Source organism: Pseudoliparis swirei, chromosome 9 (assembly GCF_029220125.1).
Source record: "Pseudoliparis swirei isolate HS2019 ecotype Mariana Trench chromosome 9, NWPU_hadal_v1, whole genome shotgun sequence".
NCBI lineage: Eukaryota > Metazoa > Chordata > Actinopteri > Perciformes > Liparidae > Pseudoliparis > Pseudoliparis swirei.
Window position 1 is genome coordinate 25253184 of NC_079396.1, and position 26618 is coordinate 25279801.

General features: G+C 49.1%; 1 protein-coding gene across 1 annotated transcript in view; it reads left to right on the forward strand.

The window, feature by feature from the left end:
- Positions 1-26618, forward strand: part of LOC130199001 (serine/threonine-protein kinase WNK2-like) — a 44114-nt gene that overhangs the window by 14073 nt on the left and 3423 nt on the right. The window contains 27 exon segments of the mRNA XM_056422154.1: positions 4648-4820; positions 5319-5539; positions 5632-5789; positions 7012-7100; positions 7950-8169; positions 10160-10424; positions 10533-10648; positions 10949-11833; positions 12387-13514; positions 14010-14204; positions 14459-14854; positions 15483-15764; positions 15933-15976; positions 17053-17200; positions 17308-17424; positions 17797-17967; positions 18214-18256; positions 18487-18585; positions 18948-19039; positions 19041-19727; positions 20291-20348; positions 20423-20496; positions 20661-21235; positions 22788-23014; positions 23153-23386; positions 24452-24550; positions 26466-26510. Coding sequence (XP_056278129.1) covers positions 4648-4820; positions 5319-5539; positions 5632-5789; positions 7012-7100; positions 7950-8169; positions 10160-10424; positions 10533-10648; positions 10949-11833; positions 12387-13514; positions 14010-14204; positions 14459-14854; positions 15483-15764; positions 15933-15976; positions 17053-17200; positions 17308-17424; positions 17797-17967; positions 18214-18256; positions 18487-18585; positions 18948-19039; positions 19041-19727; positions 20291-20348; positions 20423-20496; positions 20661-21235; positions 22788-23014; positions 23153-23386; positions 24452-24550; positions 26466-26510 — 6841 coding nt within the window.

Here is a 26618-nt window from a genome sequence, read left to right on the forward strand (position 1 = left end):
TGTGTGTGTGTGTGTGTATCCATGTGTGTGTCTCAATATGTGTCTCTCTCTGTGTGTGTGTCTCTCCATGTGTGTGTCTCACTGTGTGTATATCCATGTGTGTGTCTCACTGTGTGTATATCCATGTGTGTGTCTCACTGTGTGTCTCTCTGTGTGTGTCTCAAAATGTGTCTCTCTCTGTGTGTGTGTCTCCATGTGTGTGTCTCTGTTTCTTTGTGATTGTGTGTGTGTGTGTGTGTGTCTCACTGTGTGTATATCCATGTGTGTGTCTCACTGTGTCTCTCTGTGTGTCTCAATATGTGTCTCTGTGTGTGTGTGTATCCATGTGTGTGTCTCACTGTGTCTCTCTGTGTGTGTCTCAATATGTGTCTCTGTGTGTGTGTGCATGTGTGTGTCTCTGTTTCTTTGTGATTGTGTGTGTGTGTGTGTGTGTTCTCGCTCGCTCATTTGAGTCCGTCAGATGTTTCTCAGATTGATGCTCCAGAGAGGCGGCCTGCCTCGACCCTCCTCCCCCACGGCCTGACTCTATTAGGGGACGTATTAGCAGTCGACACTCGTCCCGATACGAACCCCCTCCATCACTTTGGCACCAATTTGTTGGCTGTGTCACCGCAGGGGGTAAAAAAGGTGCCGTGTCACCCCGTTATCAGAGAAACGATGTTTTGACTCGCTCGTGTTTTATGATGTTGTTTTCTTGCGATTCTGTTCACGGCAGAAACTCCAGCGGTAAATCTTTGGACGTGCTTTCGGTCCTCTCGACTCGTCCTAACGAGCAGCAGCAGAGCGCTCCGATGCTCAAACAGTTTGTGTGACAGTTTTATGTTTTCTCTGCTCTCTGCATGAGTTTGAAAGGCTAATAATAATTATCACGCTCGACTAACGCCGGTATTTTCGGAGCGAAAGAGGCTCCGTCCTCACACATTTTCTGGGATCAACATACGAATATTGCAGACGCAGAGGAACCGATTCTACATGTAATCTTATCCACTTTTCTGTCAAATAAATCTCACGATATCATGAGTGGATGAGTCGGCTGGTTTGGGGGAAATTTAACCACCGCGTCAAAGTAAAATGAAGGATTGTGTTTTATTATTGCATATTCAGCGAGACTATGTGCTGCTTTTGCTTGTAATGTCATTCACATTCATGCCACGGCATGGTTTTCAGAGCACGCTTTTCCTCATTAAATCTAATCTAAATATTTGACTTTCTGGTTCTCGTGGTTCGAGGCGCAGCTGAATCCAGCAGACTCAAACAAAGCTGTGTTCACGTCCCCGAGCCACCTCTTCTAAGCGGACGGATGTGTGACATTACACACCGTTTTGCAGTAACACGGTGCGTCAGCCTGCAAACCTCCCCAGGACTAACGTTTTTTTAATCTGTTACCTGGTCCCATATGTCACCTGTGTTATGGAGGACTTAAAATGACTTAAGTATAAATAAATAAATAAATGAATGCATGAATAAATACAAGAATAAATAAATAAATGCTTAAATAAATGTATAAATGAATAAATAAATGCTTAAATAAATGTATAAATAAATAAATAAATGTATAAATAAATAAATAAATGCTTAAATAAATGTATAAATAAATAAATAAATACAGGAATGAATAAATATAAGTTATAAATCAACAAGACATCATTAAATAAATATATTTCTGCATTTCTGTATTTCTTCATTTATTTATTTATCTATTCATGTGTCCACACGTATTTCTTCATTTATTTATGTGTGACATTTACGTGTCCGTATATTCAAATGAGCTGGGCGGTCCGAACCTCTGTCTAAAGCATGATTGGTCACAGGAGTGTGATGCACCTGGTGTGTTGTGCTCTACTACTTCTGCCTGGCACATGACGCTGAAGTTGACTCGCTCAGCTCACCGTTAGCAGAAGTTAGCCTCGACAGCTTTTTGACTTCAGCCGTTTATCAATTCCAAGAACACTGAGTACAGACTCGTGTTCTTTTGGAATCTGGTCTTGTGAGTCTGGTTTTGGGAGTCCAGACTCTCGAGGACGCAGGACGGTCTTTCTGGTCTTGTGACGTCACCACATCAACTGTTCTTGCGCATGAATTTACTCAAATTATTCACTGTAAAATAATTTACAGTGGAGTAGAATGTGTTGCGGTGTTCACTGTTGTTTGGCGTAGGCTACGAATAAACGATAATAAATATACAACGTCTCGTAGCTTTCCTGACCCAGGGTCGCTACAATATAAAGTTATGAATCTTAACCCTCAGTCAAATTGACGTAACGTTATCTTTTAGTAAATAATAAACTCGTTGTGCTCTTTAGATCCTCAAAAACCTAATTATATCTCATGTTTAGCCGCTACGGAGACGTCAGAGCCAGCGGAGCATTTCAAAAAGTCCTGCCGAGATCAGGCTTCTCTCGGCGGCCACACAGCACGCTGAGCGCCCGGAGCTCAGAGGTCCCGCGAGCAGGACCTCAAATCTCCGTCGCATATCCTTATTAGGCTGAATTTCGATAAACCGACCACAGATTTGATGCTTAAACAACTAACTTCTCGGCTGAAAACATCCTTAAATTACATTCCGTGACTCAACAACAGTAGTATTTAGAATGTACAGACAAGAATGCATAATACACGCTGTTCGTCTACAGATCCAAGTGCTAGGGATCGATTGCTTCTGTCTTGCTCCCTGATTTGACCAATCCTGTTCAACAATGAGGTTCGGACCGCCCAGCTCATTTGAATATACGGACACGTAAATGTCACACATAAATAAATGAAGAAATACGTGTGGACACATAAATAGAGATATAAATGAATGAAGAAATACAGAAATGTAGAAATACATTTATTTAATGATGTCCTGTTGAGTTATAACTTATATATATTAATTGCTGTATTTATTTCTGTATGTATACATGTATTCTTGTATTTATTTATTTATTTATACATTTATTTACGCATTTATTTATTTATTTATACATTTATTTAAGCATTTATTCATGCATTTATTTATTTATTTATTTATACTTAAGTCATTTTGAGTCCTCCATACTGTGTGAGCTACCAGAGCCGGGAGACTAATCTAGTGCGGCGCACGGATGTGAGGGGGCGGCAGCGGAGGCGAGCGCAGCGTTTAGAGATCGCCGAGTGCAGCGGCTTCTGACGCCGTTCGCATTTGCGCGGCGCTTTTGTGTGTTTTTTTCTCTCTTTTTTCTCAAAACGTCATGAAATGATGAGTCACGCTGGTCAAAAAGCTCCGATCCCTCACAGTAACGACGCAGCGGCCGATGAATCTCCTCGCCGCGATCCCATCCGTCTGTCTGCGGGCAGCGCCGTAACGTCTGCGTTCTCCCGCAACACCTCTGAGCCGCCGCGTGGCTTCTGAACAATGCAGGAGCCCCCGGCGGCTGCCGAGAGGGAACGGAAGCGTCTGTTGGGAGTTCGATTGAGACTTGGGGAAACACTCTGAGGGGGGGCTTATTTACGAATAACAGAGGGATTCCTGAAAGATTAGCGTTGATGTGATGATGAGAGGAGGAGGGATGAGAAAGATAACTGGGTGTCGGTCCAAAGGGAAGGAAAGCTGCAGCGCTAAAGGCTTCAGACTCGCTCTCCGCCGTCGGTCTCCTCCGGTTCCGGTGCGACTTCAGTCCACGAGCCGCTCGCGCGCGGCACAGGGCGCTCGGGGAGAACCCAACCCGACTCGGGCGGCACCGGCCCTCCGCTGCTCGGTAGAGAAGGTTCTCTGCAGAACTGAATTATTCATGGAACTTTAGGAGAGTGCAGTGAAAATCCCCCCCCCCCCCCCCCCCCACACACACACACACTTGCACACAAAACCCAATAAGTCACATTCACACACACACACAGCATGCTTTATCGTCACATCATCTCATTCCTCAATACGTTGCCTCTTGCTCCAGAGTTGATTTTCCGGTTATTCAGGGTGATTTAGTATTTATTTGTTGTGCATTTTCATCTCGTGGGTTGGGGGGGTTTCACGGCGGTTGAATAATTGAGCAGATTTAATCTCGCGGCGTCGTGCTCATCGCATTCCACCGTCGGTGTCGTCTCGTCTCCGCGACGGGAGGGGCGGGGCGGGGCGGGTTCGTGCTTCCAGTGGGAGTGAGGGAGGGAGGGAGCAAGTGAAGGAGATGGAGAAACATGAAAGGGATCGATGACACGTGACCTTTAGCAGCAGTGGGTGTGACCATGTTAATGGGAATGTCCCCCCCACCCAGTTTTCTTTGTCACCTTTTTTAACTTCTCTTTGCAACGCCTCTGGTCCCACCTGACTGGTGCTAAACGACAACATAAAATACCTTTTAAAATAAATATCAGACACATGCGTGACATATTTAAGGCTGAACCTTTTTACTGCCTATGAAAGCCACGGTTCTGGAACACACTCTGTGATGATACACATACGGTCTAATTAACACGAATCAAAGACTGACACGAACCTCCCTCTCACGCGCTCGCTCGTTCCCCACTTGCTCAAACATACTGCGTGAATTTAAAATGTGCAGGGAAACGACTTCAGGCTAAAAGCCTCTTCCATCTGGTAGTTCCTGCGAAGGAAATGTGTGAGAACGGGCATCGTGTCATTAGGGCTCCGTATTCATTTCTTCTTCTTTCTGCTCTCGTCTTTCCTTTTCGTAGGATCGCAAGTTGTCGAAGGTGGAGCGCCAGCGCTTCAAGGAGGAGGCGGAGATGTTGAAGGGCCTTCAGCATCCCAACATCGTCCGTTTCTATGACTTTTGGGAGTCGCCCCTGAAAGGGAAGAAGTGCATCGTGTTGGTGACGGAGCTCATGACGTCAGGAACGCTAAAGACGTGAGTCCAGTCGAAGGCGGAGCTTGTGCACACCACTCCTCTGACAAATGAGTAGAAAGGAGGGCAGATCTCTGCTGGGTGCTGTTAGCTAAACACAACCCCCCCCCCCCCCCCCTCACTGTTATCACTAGCGGCCCCTACTGGCCAGGAGCCTCTAATGGAGGTATGGAACAGACAATAAAAGGTGTTTTGAGAAAAGTGTGAGTCACCACAACCACGAGAAGTCCTTGAGCGTGCAGCCATAACAGGCCACCCAAAATAAAACTGCAGTTTGGCGAAGCAACGTGAAAGATTAGTGAGTACACACTCGCTAGCGATCGCACACGCACAGCCAATCGTAGGATTCCCTCGCGCACATAATAATAAGAATAATAGATATTTGTGAATGAAGCAGATATTTACAGTGACTTCTAGAGTTTTCCGTTTCTCAAGTGTGCCTGTGTTTTTACTGAAGCTCCTCTCATTGTCGGGTAATGCGCCGCCCTCTGCTTCCCACAGCTATCTGAAGCGCTTCAAGGTAATGAAGCCAAAGGTGCTGAGGAGCTGGTGCAGGCAGATCCTGAAAGGCCTTCACTTCCTGCACACCCGGACCCCTCCCATCATCCACAGGGACCTCAAATGCGACAACATCTTTATCACCGGACCCACCGGCTCGGTCAAAATAGGGGATTTAGGACTGGCAACGCTCAAGGCGGCCTCCTTTGCGAAGAGCGTCATAGGTAGGAGGCTTTGAAATATAACCGAGCGGATGAATTCGTCCTCGCGGTAAATGACATAAATGACATATCCGTTTGGGTGTTTTCCTCTTCAGGCACCCCAGAGTTCATGGCTCCGGAGATGTACGAAGAACACTACGACGAGGCCGTGGACGTCTACGCCTTCGGCATGTGTATGCTGGAAATGGCCACATCGGAATACCCCTACTCCGAGTGTCAGAATGCTGCTCAGATTTACCGCAAAGTCACGAGTGTGAGTCCAGCTCCTGTAAAAAAACTAAAAAAAGCTAGAGTGAGATGAGTAGAGTGAGATTTCTGCCAGGTGTGTCTGCTGCTGCTGTTCGAACGAGGCCCGCATCAATCGATCGATAGCATTCACAGCCACTTCTCGGCAATCTATTTTATAAATGATTTCAATGGTACCAGCGTGTGTTCATATAACAATAACAAAATATTCTCTTCATTCTCCGAGCATGCATAGAGTTTAACTCTTCGTGGTGTGAGAGGGTGCGAAGTTTTAAAGCGGCTTCGCCACACATAATGAGTCATGGGAGTTTTTTTTAATTGCATGAATGCAGCATATCTGTAGGGTCCAAGATCTACTCCTTTTTCTTGTGGGAGGAATCTTAATGAGTCACACAGGAAGTCCAAATCTCCTTCTTTTTTTTTGGTGGTGTTTTTAGATAAAAGCCCACGGCGCCGCGTTGCATCGCTTTTCAACGAGTGTGTCCCCGCGAGCAAACTGTTTTCAGACCGAGGAGCGTTAGAAGTCACGATCGTCTTCCCGATTCGACGAAGGCTATTGATTTTTCCATCGCGTGCGATTCAGCGGTGTGGAAATCTGAGATGCGACTCTCACCTGCCTTAATAGGGGAAAACAGAGCAGGCCCGTGTTGAGCTGTGCAGGCGTTTGTGCATTGCTACTGTATGCATGTCGGAGTAGCCTGCAGGGACCACTGCAGGATATTAATAGGAGATTGATCAAAGAGAAACCCTCCACTGCTTTAAAGAACTCCCCGAGCGTGTGCTGGAATGCTAATCTGGATGATGTGTATATTTCAGAATTTAGATGAAGAAAGTGAGTACAGTGCTGACTTAAGGAACTATTTATGTTTCCTCAAACCAAAGTGTTTATGAAGGAGCATGAAAACATCTGGAGCAGCTACTCGAGCCACTCCTGCCGTCCGTCCATATGGACTCTGGATGTTCTGAACAGTCCGTGCTAATTCTGTCTGAAAATTGAGACGCATGTTTTGGTGTCCATGCTGAGCTCTCCGATGAAGGGAGATTAGAGCGCTCTGAAAGCTTAATTTGGGGTCTTTTATGTCTTTTGGACATGGATTGAAGCTGACCACAGATGCCCTGCTCAGGGAGCGACTCTCCAATACTTAAAAGTTCAGATTTGGGGGTGACAAAATCATCCCTGTGCCCTGTTGTCGGAATTTAGTTTTTTATATATCCCTTTCTGTTCTCAGGGAGTGAAGCCAGCCAGCTACAACAAGGTCGTGGATCCGGAAATCAAGGAGATTATCGGAGAGTGTATCTGCCAAAAGAAAGAGGAGCGGTGAGTGACCGTGCCCGTCATTGTCCGGGGGCCCCCCAAGGGGCCCTCTTATCTTTAATGCCTTGTCCCACCTGCTCCTGCGTCATCGCCGTGGTACTGACAGTCGGCCTCTCGGCTGCACTGCGCTCTTCCCATCACATCTGCGGGGCGTCGCTCGACTTCTCTTCCATAATGAGTTTGTTTACAGGGGGGGTAATCCCCCTCAATTAGCCGACAGCGGCTTTTCTTTAATTCAAGGATGATTGAGTTCAGTGAGTGGCAAAGGTAATCCATGTATGATGTAATTACTAGAGGTCACACGCCAGAAATTAGCGAATTACGTTTAATTAATTTAGAAAAGTTCTCTCTCAAACGTACAACACTCTTCGACCAGGACACCTGACAGGCAGACATGGCAGGAAATAAATCATTCAGCGGTTACTTGGTTACTCATCAAAGTGCCGTTCTCCCTTTCAAACAATCCAACCACGTAGCTATCATCATAATAATAACTAGAACGGGCACTCGGTAGAGCGCATACCTTCGCATATCACAAGATTGGGCATTGAATTCTGAACATTTTGGCATTAGTTGCATGCCAATTGGATAGAAATTGACCGCGCTATGGTAAAAAGAAGATGTTGACCTTTTCATGACCTTTGACCCGATCGATCCCAAAATCTAATCAAATGGTCCCCGGATAATAACCAATCATCCCACCAAATTTCATGCGATTCGGTTTAATACTTTTTGAGTTATGCGAGTAACACGCATACAAATAAATAAATACACGGCAATCAAAACATAACCTTCCGCATTTTCAATGCGAAGGTAATAATAATATATGCTTTTTGTTGTTCCTTCTCCCAGGTACACCATCAAGGAACTGTTGAACCACGCTTTCTTTGCCGAGGACACGGGCGTGAGGGTGGAGCTGGCCGAGGAGGACGACGGGAAAAAGGACTCGATGGCCCTGAAACTTTGGGTGGAGGACCACAAGAAGCTCAAAGGGAAGTACAAGGAGAGCGGAGCCATCGAGTTCCTGTTCGACCTGGAAAAGGAGGTCCCTGAGGTGGTGGCACAGGAAATGGTGAGTTGAATATTTGACGGTATAACCTTTTGATACGTGTAAAATATTTTTGGGGATTAGTGCTTTGTCTTTTTCTATACTTTGTCATTATAATTATAATAAGTTTACCTTTAAAAAAAATATGGCTTCTCGACACGGTTCATCCGCTGGCTAATTTCAAATGATGTCCTAAATTAGTTTTAGCCCGTGCTGCTTCTGCTTTTGGTCATGCTCTGCATGCCTGCCTGGCTGGCTGTGCTCTGGCTGCTTACATTGCTCGTGTCTCATCATTGGGGAATGCATTCAGATGCAGATTGTCAGAGATAACGTACTCTTCCAGGATTGTTCTTTCTTTTTTCCTCGTGTACATAGTTTTCTCAGATAAGGCCCTAAAATAAAAAAACTTGGCCCAGAAAAAAAAAAAGCCTCCATGACTATACAACCCTTTATAAGACTCATCAAACATTCTGCAGCATCATGAAATTATTTATTGCGCTATGGGATGAAAAAGAGCTTAACCCTCCTGTTACCTTAACATTTACTAACATATTTGACCCGTGGGGTCAATTTGACCCCAGCAATTAAAACCTCCAGAAAATGATTAGAATTAATATTGTTGTAAGTTTAAGTGTCAGATACTTTATGTTTGTTTGTTGACTACCTAAATAGCCCTTTAAATATATAAAAAAAGTTGATATTTCTTATATGTTTGACACAGTGAAAAACAGCCTGGGGTCAAATTGACCCCAAAGAACACCGACGTTAAACATTGAATGGGGTCAAATTGACCTTAAGGTAACAGGAGGGTTAAGTTAACACAGACTTCAGATGGAGAATAGAAACAGTCATTGGCTTTGTTTTTTAATAACGGGCATAAATAAAAAGTCTTGATGGAAAAACTCAAATGGGAACATCAGAAATACGAAAGAGACCACGAAAGAGTCGCCTGAAAAGAGGGATTTTATTTTTCTGCATGGTCCTTTTTGTGAGACCATTTAAAGTGCTCTCTTGTAAGTAAAGGAGTGAGGTGTGTCGATTTTTGTTTAATACTTATGCAGCTCGTCCTCTGAACAAAAACATATAGCCGTGTTTCCGTTCACACGTTATTAGAAAAGCTGTTTGGAAACGGCTCCATCGGACTCCTCTGTTGCAGAAAAAAAGAGTTGATGATTTGAAAAGGTTGCATGAAATTTGCTCTGCAACGTGACGAGCTGCTTTCTTTCGCCCTTCTGTTTTTCTGCCTCAGAGTCTTCATGGTTGCTCTCTCCCTCCCACACATCTCTTCCCCTCTCTCCCTCCCTCATTTGTTCTGTTATGGCCTTGACCACACTGTCACAGACGGGCCTTGATTTTTATTTCCCCAGCTCGACAATCGCCTCGGGCGTGAGGGCGGACATGCGATCGTCGGCCAGCTCGCTCGCATGCCGAGTCGCTCCTCGTCCGACTCTAATGAGTCATTTCTCTGCAGACGCGCCACATGAGAGACGAGCGTCGTCTCCAGTAACGGACCTGCAGCTCCCTTCTCGTTGGGTCATTTATTCTCACTTGCTAATGGTGCCTAATTACAGCGCATACTGTGCTTTATGCAGCGCATTGGATGAATGAACATCACTTGAATTGGTTTAAATATGCACAAAATGACTGACTGGGGTTTTTGTTGTCTACATTCGGATGGAGCGGAAGCTTTGTGGCCCATCGACACGTGGGTCTATGTGTTGTTCTCCGCTTGTCGTTTTAGTTTTCCTGCATGCACAATGTGGTTTCTTTGCATTGTGCCTTCATCTTTGGCTCTTTGCAGGTGTAACCGCTCCAGACACTTGTGTCGTGAACAATGCCACCAGCTGCTGACAAAGGGAATACTTCCCCACCGCTTTGATCCCCTTGAAATAGATTTCCTATTCCTTCCTTCCCTCTGCCCCCGCACAGTGTGCTCCCTCTTCTCTCACATGCTAAAAATATCCTGGAAGTCACACTCTCTCTCTCCCCTCCCCCCCTTCTTTCCTCTTCTCAGGTGGAGTCTGGCTTCTTCCACGAGAGCGATGCGAAGACTGTGGGAAAGTCGATCAGGGACCGCGTGGCGCTGATCAAGTGGAGGAGGGGGAGAACGGTGTCGGCCGCGGTTCCGGTGGATCAAGGGGAAGGCGACGGCGGCCACCGGGTCCAGGTGACGCCGTCTCAGGGCATCGCTGCCGGGGCTGCACATGAACCGGAGGAGTCCGAGGCAGACCAGCACAACAGGCTGCGTCACCTTCCAGCCAGCGCCACCTCGGTGACGTGTAAGAGATTATGTTCCCCTCCACTCAGATACACACCAACTTTAATCTCGGGCTTTATATTTATATATATTTTTTTAACGAGTGCATGATTTCTGTGCGTCTCTGCAGCAGACGGCACGCTCGACAGTGGCATGGGCTCCACTGTTTACTCCGACTCCCACAGCAGCCAGCAGAGTGTCCTCTACCAGTCCCTGCTGGAGCCTATTACTATGGCAACACAGCAGGTCTGTATCGGGAGCACACACACACACACACACGCACAAAACCTAGATGGACCATGCACATTCAGACTCATCCGAATACACACACTCTTTGAAGGAAGCCACGTCAACACATTTCCGGACATTTGCAGATCCGTCTTCACCGACAACCGTCGTGCATTTAAGATGCAAATGTTTTTTTCCCCTCATGCTTCAAGCAAGTCTGTTCATCCTCATTGTTCCCATATTTTCTTGTGCGCTGATGATTTGTTCATTTTAAGTAACGTGTGTTTTGCTTTTGGGTTGCTCCTCCTCCCCGATCAGTGCCAGAGCAGCAGCCCCTTTCTAACCGGCCGACCTCACTCCTGTGAAAAGAGCAACGTGTCGGAGGCCGCGCTGGGCCCGGAGCTCCGGACCCGCTTCGGAGCTGCAAGCCGAAGAGGAAGCGCCCCGGTTATTGACACTCGCAGTGCGAACCACATCGCTCAACTCCACGCGCTCATTCAGTCGCTGGGATCCATCAGGCCCGCGGCACCGGACAGCCGGCCGGACCTCGACCCCACGGAGCTTCACTCGGAGGGCGGCTTCCCCTTCCGGAGCAGTCTGCCGGCACTGCAGGGCGTCCCCGTCTCCCCGCCCTCCGACTGCCGCCGCTGTAGCGACGCCGCCGTCGGCCCTCCGTTCGCCGCCGCCGAGATCTCGCCGCCGCCCGTGCCAAGTGGACGAAGACACTCTGACCTCAGCAGCCTTCTGAGTCGCACCGCGCATCACAGTCGCCATTTTGGCACGTATGGCGGCCAGGTGTGCCACGCTTGCCTCTCTTTGCTTCTCCTGCGGGCGCGGGAAGGGAGCCACCGGCGTCCTCTTGTCGCCGCGCCGACTCGCCACTCTCCTCGGGACTTGAGGACGAACCCTTCTTCCGCCGGAGCGACGGCCACGCCTGGCTACGGACGGCTGAAAGGTTTGAGCGATTGCTCTGATTTCTCCCTGCTGCAGCGGTCCCTGTTCAATATAATCGGCCGCAAAGCGCCCCCCCCCGGGCCCGCCCAGGCCCCCCTGCTGCCGGCCTCCGCTGCCCACAGGCCCGCACGCAGTGACGGAGACGCCGGCCTGAAGAGCCACCTGCCGCGTGGAGGTCTGGTTGAGGACCGAGAACCCGAGGACAGACTCTGTGCCAGAGAGCGGCAGGTTCCCAGAGCCGTGGGAGGGGTAGGTCACATTAGACGAGTCGCTTCGGCTTAACCCAACTCCCCCCGCCTCTGGGAGATGGAGCGTTCCTCTGCATGGAGCTGGTGTGAACTCTCCTGATCCCATCTCCTGTCTGAGTCTTGCTCCCTGCGTCGGCCAACAGAGCCGTCTGTCTGTCTTAACAATCGTACACGCTTGCTCATAATGGAGGACAATCGAACAATCTCTCTAACAGACCACGTTTCCCTGCTGATTAACCTCAACCGATCCCTTCTAGAGCTCAACTAGATTTTAACAGTTTCCTTCCTGCTTTACCGGCCCGACGCTGCACCCGTGGTGGGGCGGATGTCTGGTCTCCCTCCTCTCGACCTCTCATCCCATTTCTCTCTCTTTGTGTCCCCGTCACCGCCTGCTCTGTTGTTTGAAACGGACGTGTCATTAACGTATTTGTATCCGTCATCCTGTCGTTATAATGTGATCGGCACACCCATCAGTGGTGGGATTTTTCTCCGTGGCGCTAAGATTCACTCACGAGAGGCTCTAATTCCAATGTCTCTTTTATTTGTGTCCCCAGGCCGGTTCGGCGGGTCACCACGCTCAGCCGCCGGTCCACGGCCTGCCGTCTTCCAGCACGCCGGCGCCCGCGCCCCTGCAGTACCTCCAGCCCGGACAGAGTTACCCCCCCGCTCCATACTTTGGCCAACACGGCGCCGCAGCACCGACTCCAGCCAGTCCGTGCTCCGTCAACATCCAGCATGCAGTCGGCGCCGCTAGCTACACGCCGCCAGGTGGGCAAGTCGCAGCAGCATCAGCGGTGCAGCAGCATGTCGCACAGAGCTACCAGGCACCGGGCCACCAGCAGCAGGCGACAGCGGCGGGCTCTTCGACTTTTCCTTTGAACGCGCAACAACCGTGTCAGAACTGCGTGGCCCCGACTCAGCAACAGGCTCACGCCGCATCGGGGTATCAGCAGCCCGCGGCGTCCGCCCCGCCAGCACAGCGGCCAGCACAAGGCCACCCCCTCGCGTCCGTCGCCCCGACGGTTGCAGCCGTGGCCCAGTGTCACCCGACACAAGCTCCCGGTGCACTGCAACACGTCAACCCGCCGAGTCAGCCGCCTGGCCCGAGCTCCTCCGCACCAGCACTTTACAGCCAACCGATTCAACAAGAGCACCAACTGAATACTCTGACTAACGTGCAGCCGGCGCCGCACGCTGGGCCGGCTTACGTTCGGCCTCGGCTCCAGCACAACCGGGAAGCTCTGCACACCGTGCACCAGCAAATGGCACAACAGCCCGCCCGCCTGTCTCAAAGTCAGCAGGAGTTACACGCCCGGACGCTACAGCAGAGCCGGGATGTGTCCCAGTCCACAGGCCGACCGCTTCAGACCCCGGCTTCTCAACTTCATCGGACCGGACAGGTTGAAGCCGCGCACCAGAGTTCCCCTGCGGTCGGTCTACCTGACGCGGCCGCGCAGAGCTACGCACATGCTGCTGCGGTCCAGAGCCAGTACCTGTCTCCTGGTGCTCCACAGACCTACGGAGCACAACGGGTGAGTGTTGACGACCACGCGGCAGTGTGTTGTGTTGTAGCAAGGCGGCATACACGGCGTTCATGTCGGGTCGCCCTCCGCTGACCCCGCCCTGTTTCCATTTCCCATCAGTTTCAACCCTATCTTTGCATCGCTGCTATCCTGAACCAGGTAGAACGCCTTTGTCTCAACACAATGTTTCACTGTGGGACTCGATGTCGGAGGGACAGAAACGATACGCACTTAAAAAACACACTTATGTACGCGGCGGTGCAGTTTCTGCTTTCGGAGCTCCTCACATGCAGCTGAATCGGAAGCGGCTGTGTTGGTGGTCAGTAGGTGAATGAAAATATGAACGGCTCAAGGGTGTTTTTTTTTCTTCTCAAGACGAAAGGCAACAAAAGAGATGATGGAAACGGTAATGAAAACAATAACGTCGGTCTTAGCCGCTTGCACCCCCCCCCCCCCTCCGGGCTCGCTCTGCGGCGCTCCAGCATGCGCAGCAGATTCAGACTCGATTCCAGGCTTTAGGGACAACGTGGAAAACAGGAGCTATTCTAATCTGGGTCAAAAGCAGGAGATGCAGATTTCCAAACCGGATGCTCCGCCAATTATTAACCTTCCTCCCTCTTTTTTTTTTGGTATTATTTGTTTCTTCTTCTGTAGAATATTCCTGCTGGCCATAGCATTTCACAGCTTGGACAAGATGGACTGGGCCACGGGCAGAATGTCAGCCAGTCGGCTTCAAGTGCGCCGGCCCAGGTACTGCCGGGTCCACAGTCGACGGCTCAGGGACTGGGCCACGGGCCCCTCCAACCTCTGCAGATTCCAAACTCGCTACCCCCAACACACCCATCCCAGGTATTGTCTGTTCTTGCAGCTCCCACTGATATCTCACTTGGATAATCCCCGTTCATTCTCCTTGTGTCTGTGAATATTGTACACATCAGCAGATTTTCTTCCCCGACCTTTCTGAATTTTACAGACTAATACAAATATGGATTGGACACAAGTTGTCTTGATGCATCGCCCTCCTGTGTTTGTTCTTTTCTCTCGATATTATTTGATTTTTCACTTTCTTTCTTTTTATTTGTATTTTTCCCTTTTCTTTTTAGTTTCCTTCCCAGTATCCCACCATCCAGGTGATGACCGCTGTGACCGACTGTGACTCCTCGTACCCCCACTCCTGCAATGCCTCCTCTTCTCTCAATCACATCTTCCTCTCTCCCGGACAGAGTGTCACCCCCTCTGTTTCCCCCCTTTCTCCTCTGCACATTGAGAACGCCTCGGCGTCCCTCATGCCTCCCCCCTCCCCCGCGCTGAGCAAGGCGGGACCCGCATCCCTGCAGCACCAGCACACCGCTGTTCTGCAGCAGAGTGTTAGACCCGACGCTTCTCGTTCGCAACCTGCACTTATACCGGCACCAGCCGCCCACCCCTTACACACACACACTGCCCCGTGCCAGAGCACACACCCTCCCACAAATGGCGGCACTCAGCCTCTGATACAGGTAATTATATCGGCTGCAGTGGAGTGCAGATGTTTACCAAGAGGGTGTGAACCGGAACCTTTTGCCTGTGAGATAATCCTAGTTGACACGTTAAAGTTAGTGTGAGGAACTTATTTTAACTGGTCATGTCTCGTACTGAACGCTGTGACCTACATACGTAAACGAGGCCGCCGGCCGATGACACTCGGAACTATTCCGACATAGTCGTGCGCGTCATCGGTTGGATTCGGCGCACGACGCGATGAAATCACGCAGGTTCACCAGAAGCTCTTTCGGCTCAGACTCCAGCCGGGGGCCTCCAGCAGCAACCGACACCCCGCTGCTGGAGGCCCCGGGGCCGCGTTGCTGGACCCGCTGGAGGGAAGAGAGTCATGGGAGAACCAGAACCAGGGCTGAGCAGAGTAGACGTAGAGGTTTTCCAGAGAGATACACATCACTTTGGTCCGCAGGGGCTACCAAAATCAACACGAAATAAAAGTTCCTTGTTGAAACTTTAAAGTCGGATTAATTCAATTCATGTCGCTGCACTTCGTAAATTCAAACCCTGTTGAATCTTATGTTTTGAGATATTCAAGCTTTTGGATTGAGACTCTTCCAAGATGGCGTCTTAATGTTTGTCTTCACCCAGCAGGCGCAGGTCGGCCACCCCGAGCTCGTCCCGTCCGCTCAGCTCGGCCGGCCCGCGGTCTTCTCCTCGCCGTTGCAGAACGGGTCCGACGTGGGCCCGGTCGCCGCCGCTGGCCAGCTGGACAACAAGAACCCGTGCCGGCCGGTTCAGAGCCAGATTCCTGTACTGCAGCACTCTGACTCTCAGAAAGCATTATCTGGGTCTGCTAGTTTCAATCTGACTCGGCAGAAACAGCTCGGTGGTCACGGCGGAGCTCCGGGTCCAACGGAGACCAACGCGGAGGTATGGCCACGTGACTCACTGGTTCTCATTTTTAGATTTCTTCCACTGTCCATGTCCTTTGCAAATATGCTCGTGCAGTCCCATGTATTGTCACCGCACGTCCTCTCAAGTCACCATCCGGAATGTCGAATAAATGTCTCATTAATTGTTTCTGCATCTGTTCCGTAGGATCAAGCAGCAGAGAAACACACTGGAGGACAGAGCTATGACAGGTACCCGCTTTAGCCACATCCGTCTTGGATTCTCAGAGTTGTAACACATGTATATCGGATGGGAGTCAACTTTGCCCACATGTGCTGTTCAATGGACTTTAGAGTCTCGAGCAGCATTCTGCCGGGTCTAGAGCAGTTTGAACTCCTCTCTTACTGCAGATTGAAATCATTCCAGGCTCTATTGTTGACATGGTTGCAGTAGCCACACCCATCTCGAAACCGTGCATTGGTTGACGATATTCCTCTTATGTCTCAAACAAAAAGTAAAACCAAAAGCATTGACTGTTTACTTTCTAATGTGGATTTACCGCCGTCTGTCATCGGCCAAAGGACGGCCGTCTGCAGGGCCGGAGTGCACCCTGAGGAACCCTCTTATGGCATCCATCAATCCTCCGCCTCGTGGTGACCGGCGGCCGCTATACCTCCTTTTGGTTTAAGATCGGTTGCTCCCTCATAATCAATAGTGGATAGCTTATCCCCCACTAATCTATATCTCTTTCAAGCCTTTTTAAGTTGAGTGTCACCCATGGTTGATATAACAGGCTCTTGCCAAATCCTGCAGGCATTCCAGAGCAGATAAACTCCACAAAAGCTCTTCACTCAGCAAACCTGGAACAGTCATGGCATTTCAAAATGGTCATTTCCAGGCCTGGAAAAGTCATGGAAAAAACTTAAATCATAAAAGTTTTGGAAAAGTCATGGAAATTTGTTATAATCACATGTTCATTTACGCCGAGTTTGAAATAATAAAAAAACATTTTTAACGAAAGATGCTCAAATTATAAGCCGGCATACTCTCTCAATACGCAACATTTTCTAAAATGTTCATGTTTATACCGAGATTTCAGTTTCGTCATGGAATTTTGGTTAAGTCATGGAAAAGTCCTGGAAAAGTCCTGGAAATCCATTGGTCAAAATGTGTAGGAACCCTGTGTTTACTATTTCTCTGTTCGTCAATCTGACGTTGTTTCTTGGGGCAACGGTCCCGAACACGTTCGACCAGGAGCCTTGTCGGCTTGCAGCAGACGGCCAAACTCCACAAATGCTTTAACCGATGCCCTCGCCTCTCTCCTCAGCATCAACTCCGACGCCACCTCGGGGAAGGAGATGAGCGACGGTTGCGACGGGACCCACGGAGGCAAAGTCCGCAAGCACCACCGCCGGTCCACGCGCACCCGTTCTCGGCAAGAGAAGATCAGCAGGCCCAAGCTCAACATGCTCAACGTGGGTCGCCGAAATATCTTCCCACGGCAAAAAACATCTCTCGAAGGAAAGAAAACAAATAACGTAGAAGCGTACGATGCATTTACGGCCGTCTGCTCTCGTCGCAGGTGTGCAACACTGGCGACAAGATGGTGGAGTGCCAGTTGGAAACTCATAACCACAAGATGGTCACTTTCAAGTTTGACCTGGATGGCGACGCACCGGAAGAGATTGCGACATACATGGTACGTCGGAGACGAACCCTCGAAGGGTTGTTGTTTTTTCGGGGCGAGCTGCAAGCTGCCCGAGATGCTTCCTGGAAGCTCAGAACTCTGAAACTCCCCCTGTTGCTGTCCTGAGCTGCAATGCAGCAAAACTATTTGTCTCTCTCTCTCTCTCTCTCTCGCTCCTCCTGTCCCAAGCAATTTGCATTGGGCTCGTGTTCATAGGTGGATAGATAAATATTTATGGCTTAAGGTTACGATATGATTCTAAACTCTCGGGGGCTTATCGAATAGAAAATGTATCTGATACTCTTTCCGAGGCGCGTTTAATTCGCAGTTTGATTCCAGGCATATTTGACCTGCTGAAAGCTCTCCGATGTTCCGTCGCCGCAGGTGGAGAACGACTTCATTCTGCCGCTGGAAAGAGAAGTGTTCATCGAGCAGCTCAAGGACATCGTGGACAAGGCCGAGGACATGCTGAGCGAGGACGCCGAGGGCGAGAGGAACTCCGACCACGGAGACAGTCCCAAACAGAGCGACGGCGCCAGCGCTCTAGGAACCGAGGTGAGAACGGGAGCCGCCGTTGACGGTGAATAGTCGCGATCGCCTTGGATTCATCATCCCGACTCGAGATGACTCTGCACTCCTGCCAAAAATAGCGTTCCAGCTGATGGGACATTTAGCTCTAACTGAATTTGTTTCTCAGGTTCAGCTTTTTTTGGGGGGGACTGGTTGAGAAAACATTTTAAATGCTTAATAATGCTTAATAATGCATACAATCTGTGTAGTAATCCTTCCCCTTTCTTGAAGGCTTCTGCACCCAGCACACCGCAGCTGGTGTACCAGCAGAACGGTAAGATTTTGAGCCACCTCCAAGTTATGTAATCCACTCCCTCTTTCAAGATACAGCTAAACTCAGCTGCCTCCCTGCACACGTGCATTTTAACGAGGGCCTATGACAATGTGAGGGTGACCTTCTGAATTGATTAGACGTTTCCTCTCATTCCTTTTCTGTCAGTTGGTACGTTTAGCTCTTTTACTGAATTGATATTAAAGTAGATGTGCATTCTTTTTCGCCCTCAGTCCTCCACACTGGCAAGCGCTGGTTCATCATCTGCCCCGTGGCCGAGACGCCGATATTGGACAAAGAGCAGACGCCATCTCACACCTCTGCCGCGCAGGGTATGCCGCACACTCAGAAACGCTGCATCATTAATGCATCATTCACGACTTCGCCATCTGAGCCCGACGAGCAGCAGCTCTCTCTGCCGCTGGTATATTTTCTCCAGTACAAGCTGAATGTTTTCTGCCTGACTTGCTGCTGTGTCGTCGTGAAGATGGTGCGCGTGCATTAGAGGGTGCCTCTGTGCGGTTCATCTGTTGGTCAGTTATATAAGAGTGCTGCTGCAATGAGCCTGATGGGGAAGGAGACAGGCAGCGACGTAACACTCGGGCACCCAGAGCCAGACTCCCCTCATAGTGGCTGTTTAGCTCCCAATCGGATCTGCTCCTTATTAACCGATCTTTTTATGCCCCCCCCCCAGAATCTGAAAAGGCTGCCTCCTCATCAGTCCGGCCCAACAGCAACACGACAGCAGCGGCGACCCCAGTCGCATCCGTGTCCTCCGGAAGCCCCCCCCTCCTCCTCCTCCTCCTCTTTGCCCCCTGCAGCGCAGGCCTCCGTTCAGCCTCAAGACCAGAACGTTGACGGGACCCGGGTCCAGCAGCCTCAGCCCTGTGTGAATAAACTCACCCTCGCCGCCGCCGCCAGCCATCTCAACTTCCTTCCGGTGGAAGAGCCTTGCGTCTCCGCCGTCTCCATGGTAACGGACATTCCATGCTGCGCCATCACGCCGCCCGTCTCTCTGGACGTGAGCGCTTTCGATAACGGAGGAGGAGCTTCCCAAACGAATCCGCCCAATCAGAAGGCCAGTCCCTCTGGAGAAGTGCCCCCCCAGCTGGCCTCCCATCAGTCCGTGGTCCTGCAGCAGCCCTACGCCACGCCCATGCAGCCCGGCACGGTCACCTCTCAGCCCCAGAGTCCGGCGCACCAGGCCCCGCAGAACGCCCAGCCGTCGGGCCACCAGCAGCCGGCGGGCGGCGGGCCGGGCGAGTCGGACAGCGAGGGGCCGCGCAGGGTGGAGTTCGCGGACCGCACCATCAAGACGTTGGACGAGAAGCTGAGGAACCTGTTGTATCAGGAGCACGCGCCCTCCCAGCCCTGCAGCGCCGCGTCCGACCCCCAGGTCGCCGGTGCAGAGGGAGTCGGCTCAGACGGCCAGAGCTCCGAGGGAGCCCAGACCAAGAAGAAAGGAGAGCTGCTGGTAAAATACACACGTGTGTGTGTGTGTGTGTGTCCTCCAATATCCAAGCTGCCGAAAAATTAGATATTCTAGGTTGTTGTTTTTTGTCGTATTTTTAATCAGGAGTCTGGCCACAGTTCACACATCCATTCATAAACAATTTGTTTGTTTGTGTGTGTGTTGACATGTGTGAGAAATCTGAGCATTCAGACGCTGGTAAGGAGCTAAGTTAATGGCAACATCATTGAATCGTTTCCCTGCACTGTATCATCAGTTTGACTATTGGCTTTTCAGAGCAAGACGAATACCGTGTTTAGGAAGCGGGTCGGGTAACACAATTACTGCCCTCGGCACCGTAACTCATCGGGATCTCTTTCTCTGGCAGCTTCATTTTGTGTGTGTGTGTGTGTGTGTTTCTCTCTGTGTGCATGAAAAAAAAAAATCAGGGTCTGAGTCACAGACCAAACTAGGGGTCAGGAGAATATTGATGTCTAGCACATGTAACGATTTATCACTTTATGCTAATCAATTGCGACCTCCCACACACACACACACAAACACCTCTTTCTCTTTTTCTCTGTTAGCCTCAGATTCCTGAGCACACGGACGGCGTGGGTGCACTAAGTGACTCTGCGGTGGCAGGTAGGTGGCATCCGTTATGTAATGTCGTCCACGTTGTCGCTGCCCGCTGGTTTTCATTGTCCCCGTTCCTCTAGCCACTAACAGGGTTTCCAACCGGAGAGACGTGGCCACCAGCTCCGGTTCATCCGGCTCCAAAAGCCTTTTTCAAGTAAGAATCCACTAAATGTCCCTTTTGACCAAATGTAAATTACATTACATCAGTCATGAAGTATTATTAGATCACTCTGTTTTGAATTGGGTCCAGTTCTCCGCATCAGTGGATGTTTATGGACCCTAACTCGGTTACGAACACAGGCCTCCTGTTCCTTCCAGATCATCCCCACGCCACCTGACGTCATTTGCCGTTTAGAGAAAGGCAAGAAGAGTGGCAGCGCCTGCAGTTCTCCGGCGCCCTCTAGTGGTTCTGCGGGCTCGTACAGCCAGTCCCAGGGCCCGGATGGGGAAGACGAGGACTGCGCGTCCGTGGACAAATCCTCCGTGGCGCCCGCAGCCGATCCCACGGGAACGTCCAAACCGAACGGCGGTAACCGCTGCTCCTCCCCGCCGAACGTCTACCGGGCCACGCCGACGACCAGCCCCGATGTCACGCCGCGCCACATCCCCCGGGCCCAGACGACGGGCGCCCTGACCCATCGCGACTACTCCGCCCCGCCGTCCGAGCACGGCGGCGGCGACCTCATGAAGAGGGCCGTGGCCTTCCTGCGGCGCTCGGGTCGCGGCAAAAGCGAGCAGAGCTGCGACTCGCCGAGCCGACAGCCCGCGGCGATGAACGGCCACGCCCCCGCGCCGCCCGCCGGACACGCCCAGCCGTCGTACATCAGCAGTGACAACGACTCTGAGTTTGAGGATGCGGATATGAGGAAAGAGCTGCAGAAGCTGAGAGAAAAGTAAAGTAACCGAGACGTAGACACACATGCACATCCACACTCGCGCTAACGAGAACTAACTTAGGTTCATCCATGGAACTTGACCCAGTTGATTACTTCTATACAGACATCAGAGCTTTGGATGAAGACATAAGGAAACTTTAAATATCTCTTTGCACCACTTCATACATTAGAAAATATTACTGGCTCAGTCTGACAGAAATCTCATTTAGAAAGATTTTAAAGATATTTATTACATATTATTTATTACATTTGACATCGCCTTGAAACTTCCTCAGTTTTGATTACTTTCATTAAGACGATTAGTTTTTGGTTTTTCTGAAATGTTACGTTTAAATATGCCACAAAAAAAATGTAAACACCTGAATGTGAATTTTTGATGTTTTATATTCTAAAAGAATAAATGTTTTGGAAGCAAAATAATCTCAAAATTGACGAGTGCATGAAAAACAATGTTGCAGCTTCTCTTAATTATAAGTAGGTCAGTGACGTTACCAAGTTGTTACAATTAGTGTTATTTACCAATTCATTGGTCTGGTGAGATGACTCATTCACTCATTCCTGCTTTGAAAGAAAAATTATGTTGGAAGATAAACTTAAATAATTCCCCTTTTCCACAAGCATGTGAGCCCAACTAATCTGTGACGACGTATATTTCAGGAAACATTTCATAATACTTTTGTGTCCCTTGGCTTGAAATCACTGGACCAGGACTTAAGGCGGCAGGCGGCGGCGTTTATCTTGACTCGTAGCCGAGGAATCCCAAAGTAATGGCATGAAACGAAGTGTTATTAACTTTCTAAAATAGCCACTTATCAACTAGCGGAAGAAATCGTCCGTTCATTGGCGTCTGTAAGTGTGGCGCATGTGCAGTGAGGATGATTTGACTCTTTTCATCGTGATGCATTCAAGTACCGGAGGTGAAACGCTGCTTTGACTGCTGATCTCTGGCAGCCAGATGCAAAGGAATAACTGAATAACAAATAGCCGAAAGCACAAATAACACAACGACGTGCTCATCGAACGCTTCAGTGTTGTTGAGTTTATTTTATTGTATTATTACCTTCGCATTGAAAATGCGGAAGGTAATGTTTTGATCGACGTGTATTTATTTCTTTGTATGCGTGTTCCTCGCATAACTCAAAAAGTATTAAACCGAATCGCATGAAATTTGGTAGGATGATTGTTTATCATCCGGGTACCATTTGTTTAGATTTTGGGATCGATCGGGTCAAAGGTCAAGGTCATGAAAAGGTCAAAATCTTCTTTTTACCATAGCACGGTCAATTTCTATCCAATTGGCATGCAACTAATGCCAAAATGTTCATAATTCAATGCCCAATCGTGTGATATGCGAAGGTATGCGCTCTACCGAGTGCCCGTTCTAGTTTACACTTGAGTCGACGCAACCTTGTTTCTGAGAGACGGGAGAGGTTTGTGAATGACTTCATACGGATGTCTGCACGGAGGCTTCAGTGGAGAGTAAATCACTGAGGGAATGCTTCAGAACATGCAGGCAGTTCATCTTCTGTGTCTGTCTCCTTCTCACTAGACACATGAAGGAGATCTCCGAGCTGCAGGCGTTCCAGAGGAACGAGATCGAGCATCTGTACACGGGGCTGGGCAAAGCGCTGCCCCCCAACGTCGGCCTGCTGCACGCGGTGCCCCCTAGTGGCCACAGGCGGCGGGCCAGCAAGCACAAGCTGAAGGCCGGGAAACTGCTCAATCCAATGGTGCAGCAGCTCAAAAACAATCTAAACACCTCCGCGGAGAGGAAAGGTGTGTGTATATGTGTGTGTGTGGGCTCTGGATGCGAGAGTCGTGTGAAAAGCTGAAAACGGTTCAGGAAACCGTAGGAATGTGTGATTCACAGAGCGATTCACTCTGACTCGCTCTTCTCTTTTGTGTCCGTTTCAGGTGAGAGCGCCGCCAGCTCGTCCAGCTCCCCGGCTAAGAGCTCGGTCCTGTCGGACGGCTCCTCTCAGTCCAGCGGCGGCTCCAGCTGCAGCAATCGGCCCGGCGGAGGGCCGCATGCGGAGCAGGTCCACACGCAGCAGCCCTGTTCCCTGAAGGGCTCGTTCTCCTCCGACAACATCTACGGCGGGCTGCACGGGGACGCCACGGCCGCCAACCAAGCCGGCCCCGGCCAAGGTACACATTCTGAGGTCACGTGCATGCTGACGTGTGTGTGATGTGTGGATCGGACATGCCATCTACAAAACAGCCACTAGGGATAAGGACAACATCTTACAAGTCGCAGGAAGAGTCTCGCCTCGAAGGATTAGACACAAACACACCACTTAGAAATATGTGTTTCATATTTCTGAGCCGATTATATATACAATAAATTAAGTGCATTGTATATTTCCATTCTGATTATACTCAAGTCCTATGTTGTGTGTGTGTCCCATCGGGAGAAATAAAAGATGGAGTTAATATTCAGTTAATGCCGAGAACGTGATGTAAATATGATACGAACACGCATACTAAAAACAGTGTACATGGTTTATAAAACCATATTTTATTATTCAAGACACATTTTTAAATACTCTTTTTTTTAATACTTTCTATCGCTCCATTCCAACAGCCTGTGGCAACTTTATTGAGTTTGCCAACAATATTTTTTAAATCTCACTGTAACTTTGAGATTGTTCCACAAGCGGTTTGCCAGGTCATTTTAAGTTAAGTTGTTTAAAAGTTTAGTTGAATTTAAGATGGTCAATAATTCCACAGCTCCGTGCATTGACGAAGCAGATTTCTGTTTTTTCAGTCGTTTTAGCTCTTTTTATTTCCTGTGTAACGTGCCGATTTTAAATGATGTGGTTTCCGAATAAATTTAGCTTTTAATGAATTATTATTTGATCATTCTGATGTGGAGTTTAAAGTTGTTGCAGTATATATCTTCTCCTACACGCCGTTTACAAAAGCATGTTTGGGGACACGAATGAAGCAAATGATGAGTTAATAAACCCACGAATAATCTTGGTCGTACTCACTCTGTCCTCGCCGACGACGCTCTCTGTGTTCAGACGTCTAATTGGCCGAGCTCATCACCAGGTGATGTAGCGGCACCCGGCGTATCGTGCACTTGTTTTCTTCTCTGTGTCCTTTTTTGCTGGTGCTTTTTTTTTTTTTTTGGTTGATGGTGGGGGGTTTCTCATCCCAGTCTCTCTTTGTTTCTTCTCTTCTTCCCTCTTTTATATTTCATCTTCGCAGGCTGGACGGTTTACCACCAAACGTCAGAGAGAGTCACCTATAAGTCTAGTAGCAAACCACGCACTAGATTCCTCAGTGGACCTGTGTCTCTGTCCATCTGTTTGTATTTGTTCTTTTCTATTTCCCCTCGCTCATTTCCACCTTCTCTTTATTTAACCTGCCTCTCTCTCTCTCTCTCTTCTACCAACCATTCCAAACAAACACAAATTAAAGAAATGTATCTGTAATTTAGTGGATCTTCTATTTAACACTCCTCACCCGCCACTCACTTTCTACTCCCGCCACTCCTCCCTCCACAACCTCGAAGCTTTAGTTTTTTTCCGTATGATATTTTACCTTCTCGCATTTAAAAAGACGACTGAATCTCGCAAAATTTAGGGAAAACGCGACGGCTCGTCCTGCCAGGAAATGTTTCCTTTTTTTTAAATTTCTTTTTTTTTATCGTCAATTGCTCCGTGCAGCGGGGTCACGTTTCTGGATTTAGCTTCCGGATCCGCTGGCAGTCACCTGACGTCGTAACCGGGGCCTTGGACACCCTTTAAAGTTACATAACGGCGTCTTTTTGGTCCCCACGTCATGTTTGTCCCTCCCTGCAAAGAGCGTATGCTCCAGTTACGTCTTCCTTTATTAACATCGGTGTCCTCTCACTGGTTGGAAGTGTGTGTGTGTGTGTGTGTGTGTGTGTCGTCACCGTCTCCGGTGGTCAGAAAGGATAATGCGGAACAAAAGGTGAACTCTCAATGACCCCAAAGAGTCTGAGCCACCGTTCAGTTTCTATGCATGAAGTGTGTGTGTGTTCCAATATCCAAGCTGCAGAAAAATTAGATATTCTCGGTTGTTGTTTTTTGTCGTCTTTTTAATCAGGAGTCTGGCCACAGTTCACACATCCATTCATAAACAATTCATCCATGGCTATAATGCCCCTCTCCCCCTCCCTCATACAAATGCTTTGTGCAGTGCTTCTGGCTTTAAAAAATAATAAACTCACGCACTGGGGCTCGTTCTCTCCAAACATGAGCCTGAGGTCCGGTCTAAAACCAGACCGGATGCCAGTTTTTACAAGTGTGTGTGTTTCTATGTGCGAGAGGGAGAGAGAATGCCAAAACAAAACCGTTCTCCTTTCTTTTTCTTCTCTTGTGTGTTTCCATCCACTGTTAATTTTAATTGTCTAACATCTCCCCGAGTCAGCGATCCTCTGCACGTTAACACAGAGGCGGGATTTTAAAAAAAAAAATAGCCCCCCCTCCCCCCGATAGGCAGCTCTCTCTGTCCCTCATGTTTGGACGGAGACGACGTGCATGGTGCAGGACTGACGGAGACTTGCTCCGCCACACGAAGGGCTGTATCATCAATATTACTTCCTCTTCTTTTTTTCCTCCTCTTCCTCCTCCTCCTCCCTCCCGAGTTACCTGCATGTTTCCGACTGATGAGTTCCAGCTGTGTGCTCTTTCCTTTTTTCTTTTTGGTTTCACGTTTTGGTTTCACAGGCTTTCTCAGGGATCTCTTTTATAATCCAGTCTTCCGCCATCGTCTCGCCGCCGCCGCCCACCGACGACACGTCCTGAACTCAATTTAAACTTTGAACTCTTTAAAAATCGTAAAGGACGATTTAAGATGACGGCGAATTCATTTCTTCACCAGATTTATGTCCAATACAGCATTGTTTAAAATAAAAATAAAAATACAAAGTGTAGTTTTCCGTTATTAAAATGAAGTTAATGAAGAAGGCAGCGTTAAAACAACGATGGTATTCACCCCGAGGCTCGTGTGCTCTCTGATCGGTCCGATAGTCGACTCTTCCCGACGATTTTAAAGAGAACGCCTCGGCTCTTCCTTCCAGCCCTCCTTCACTTTTAAACCCCCCCTCTTTTGTCCTCCTTTCCCCCCCCCCCCCCCTGATTGTTTTTAATCGCTGAATGTGCTTTTTGAAGCAGCTTTTTTCCACACGCGTGTGGCATGTGCGGTGTGTCCCGGCCTAACTGTTCCTGTCTTGTGCTGTTTTGCCTTCCTATAGGGTCCACTCTGAAACGACTATGTCTAGGCAAAGAGCGCAGTAGTAGTAACTATCTCATTTACTTTCTTACTCTCTGTCTTCCCTCACTATTTTAGTCCTCCTTCTTTTTTTTGTACGTGCACTTTATTTTATATTTATTTTTGTAGTTTCCGG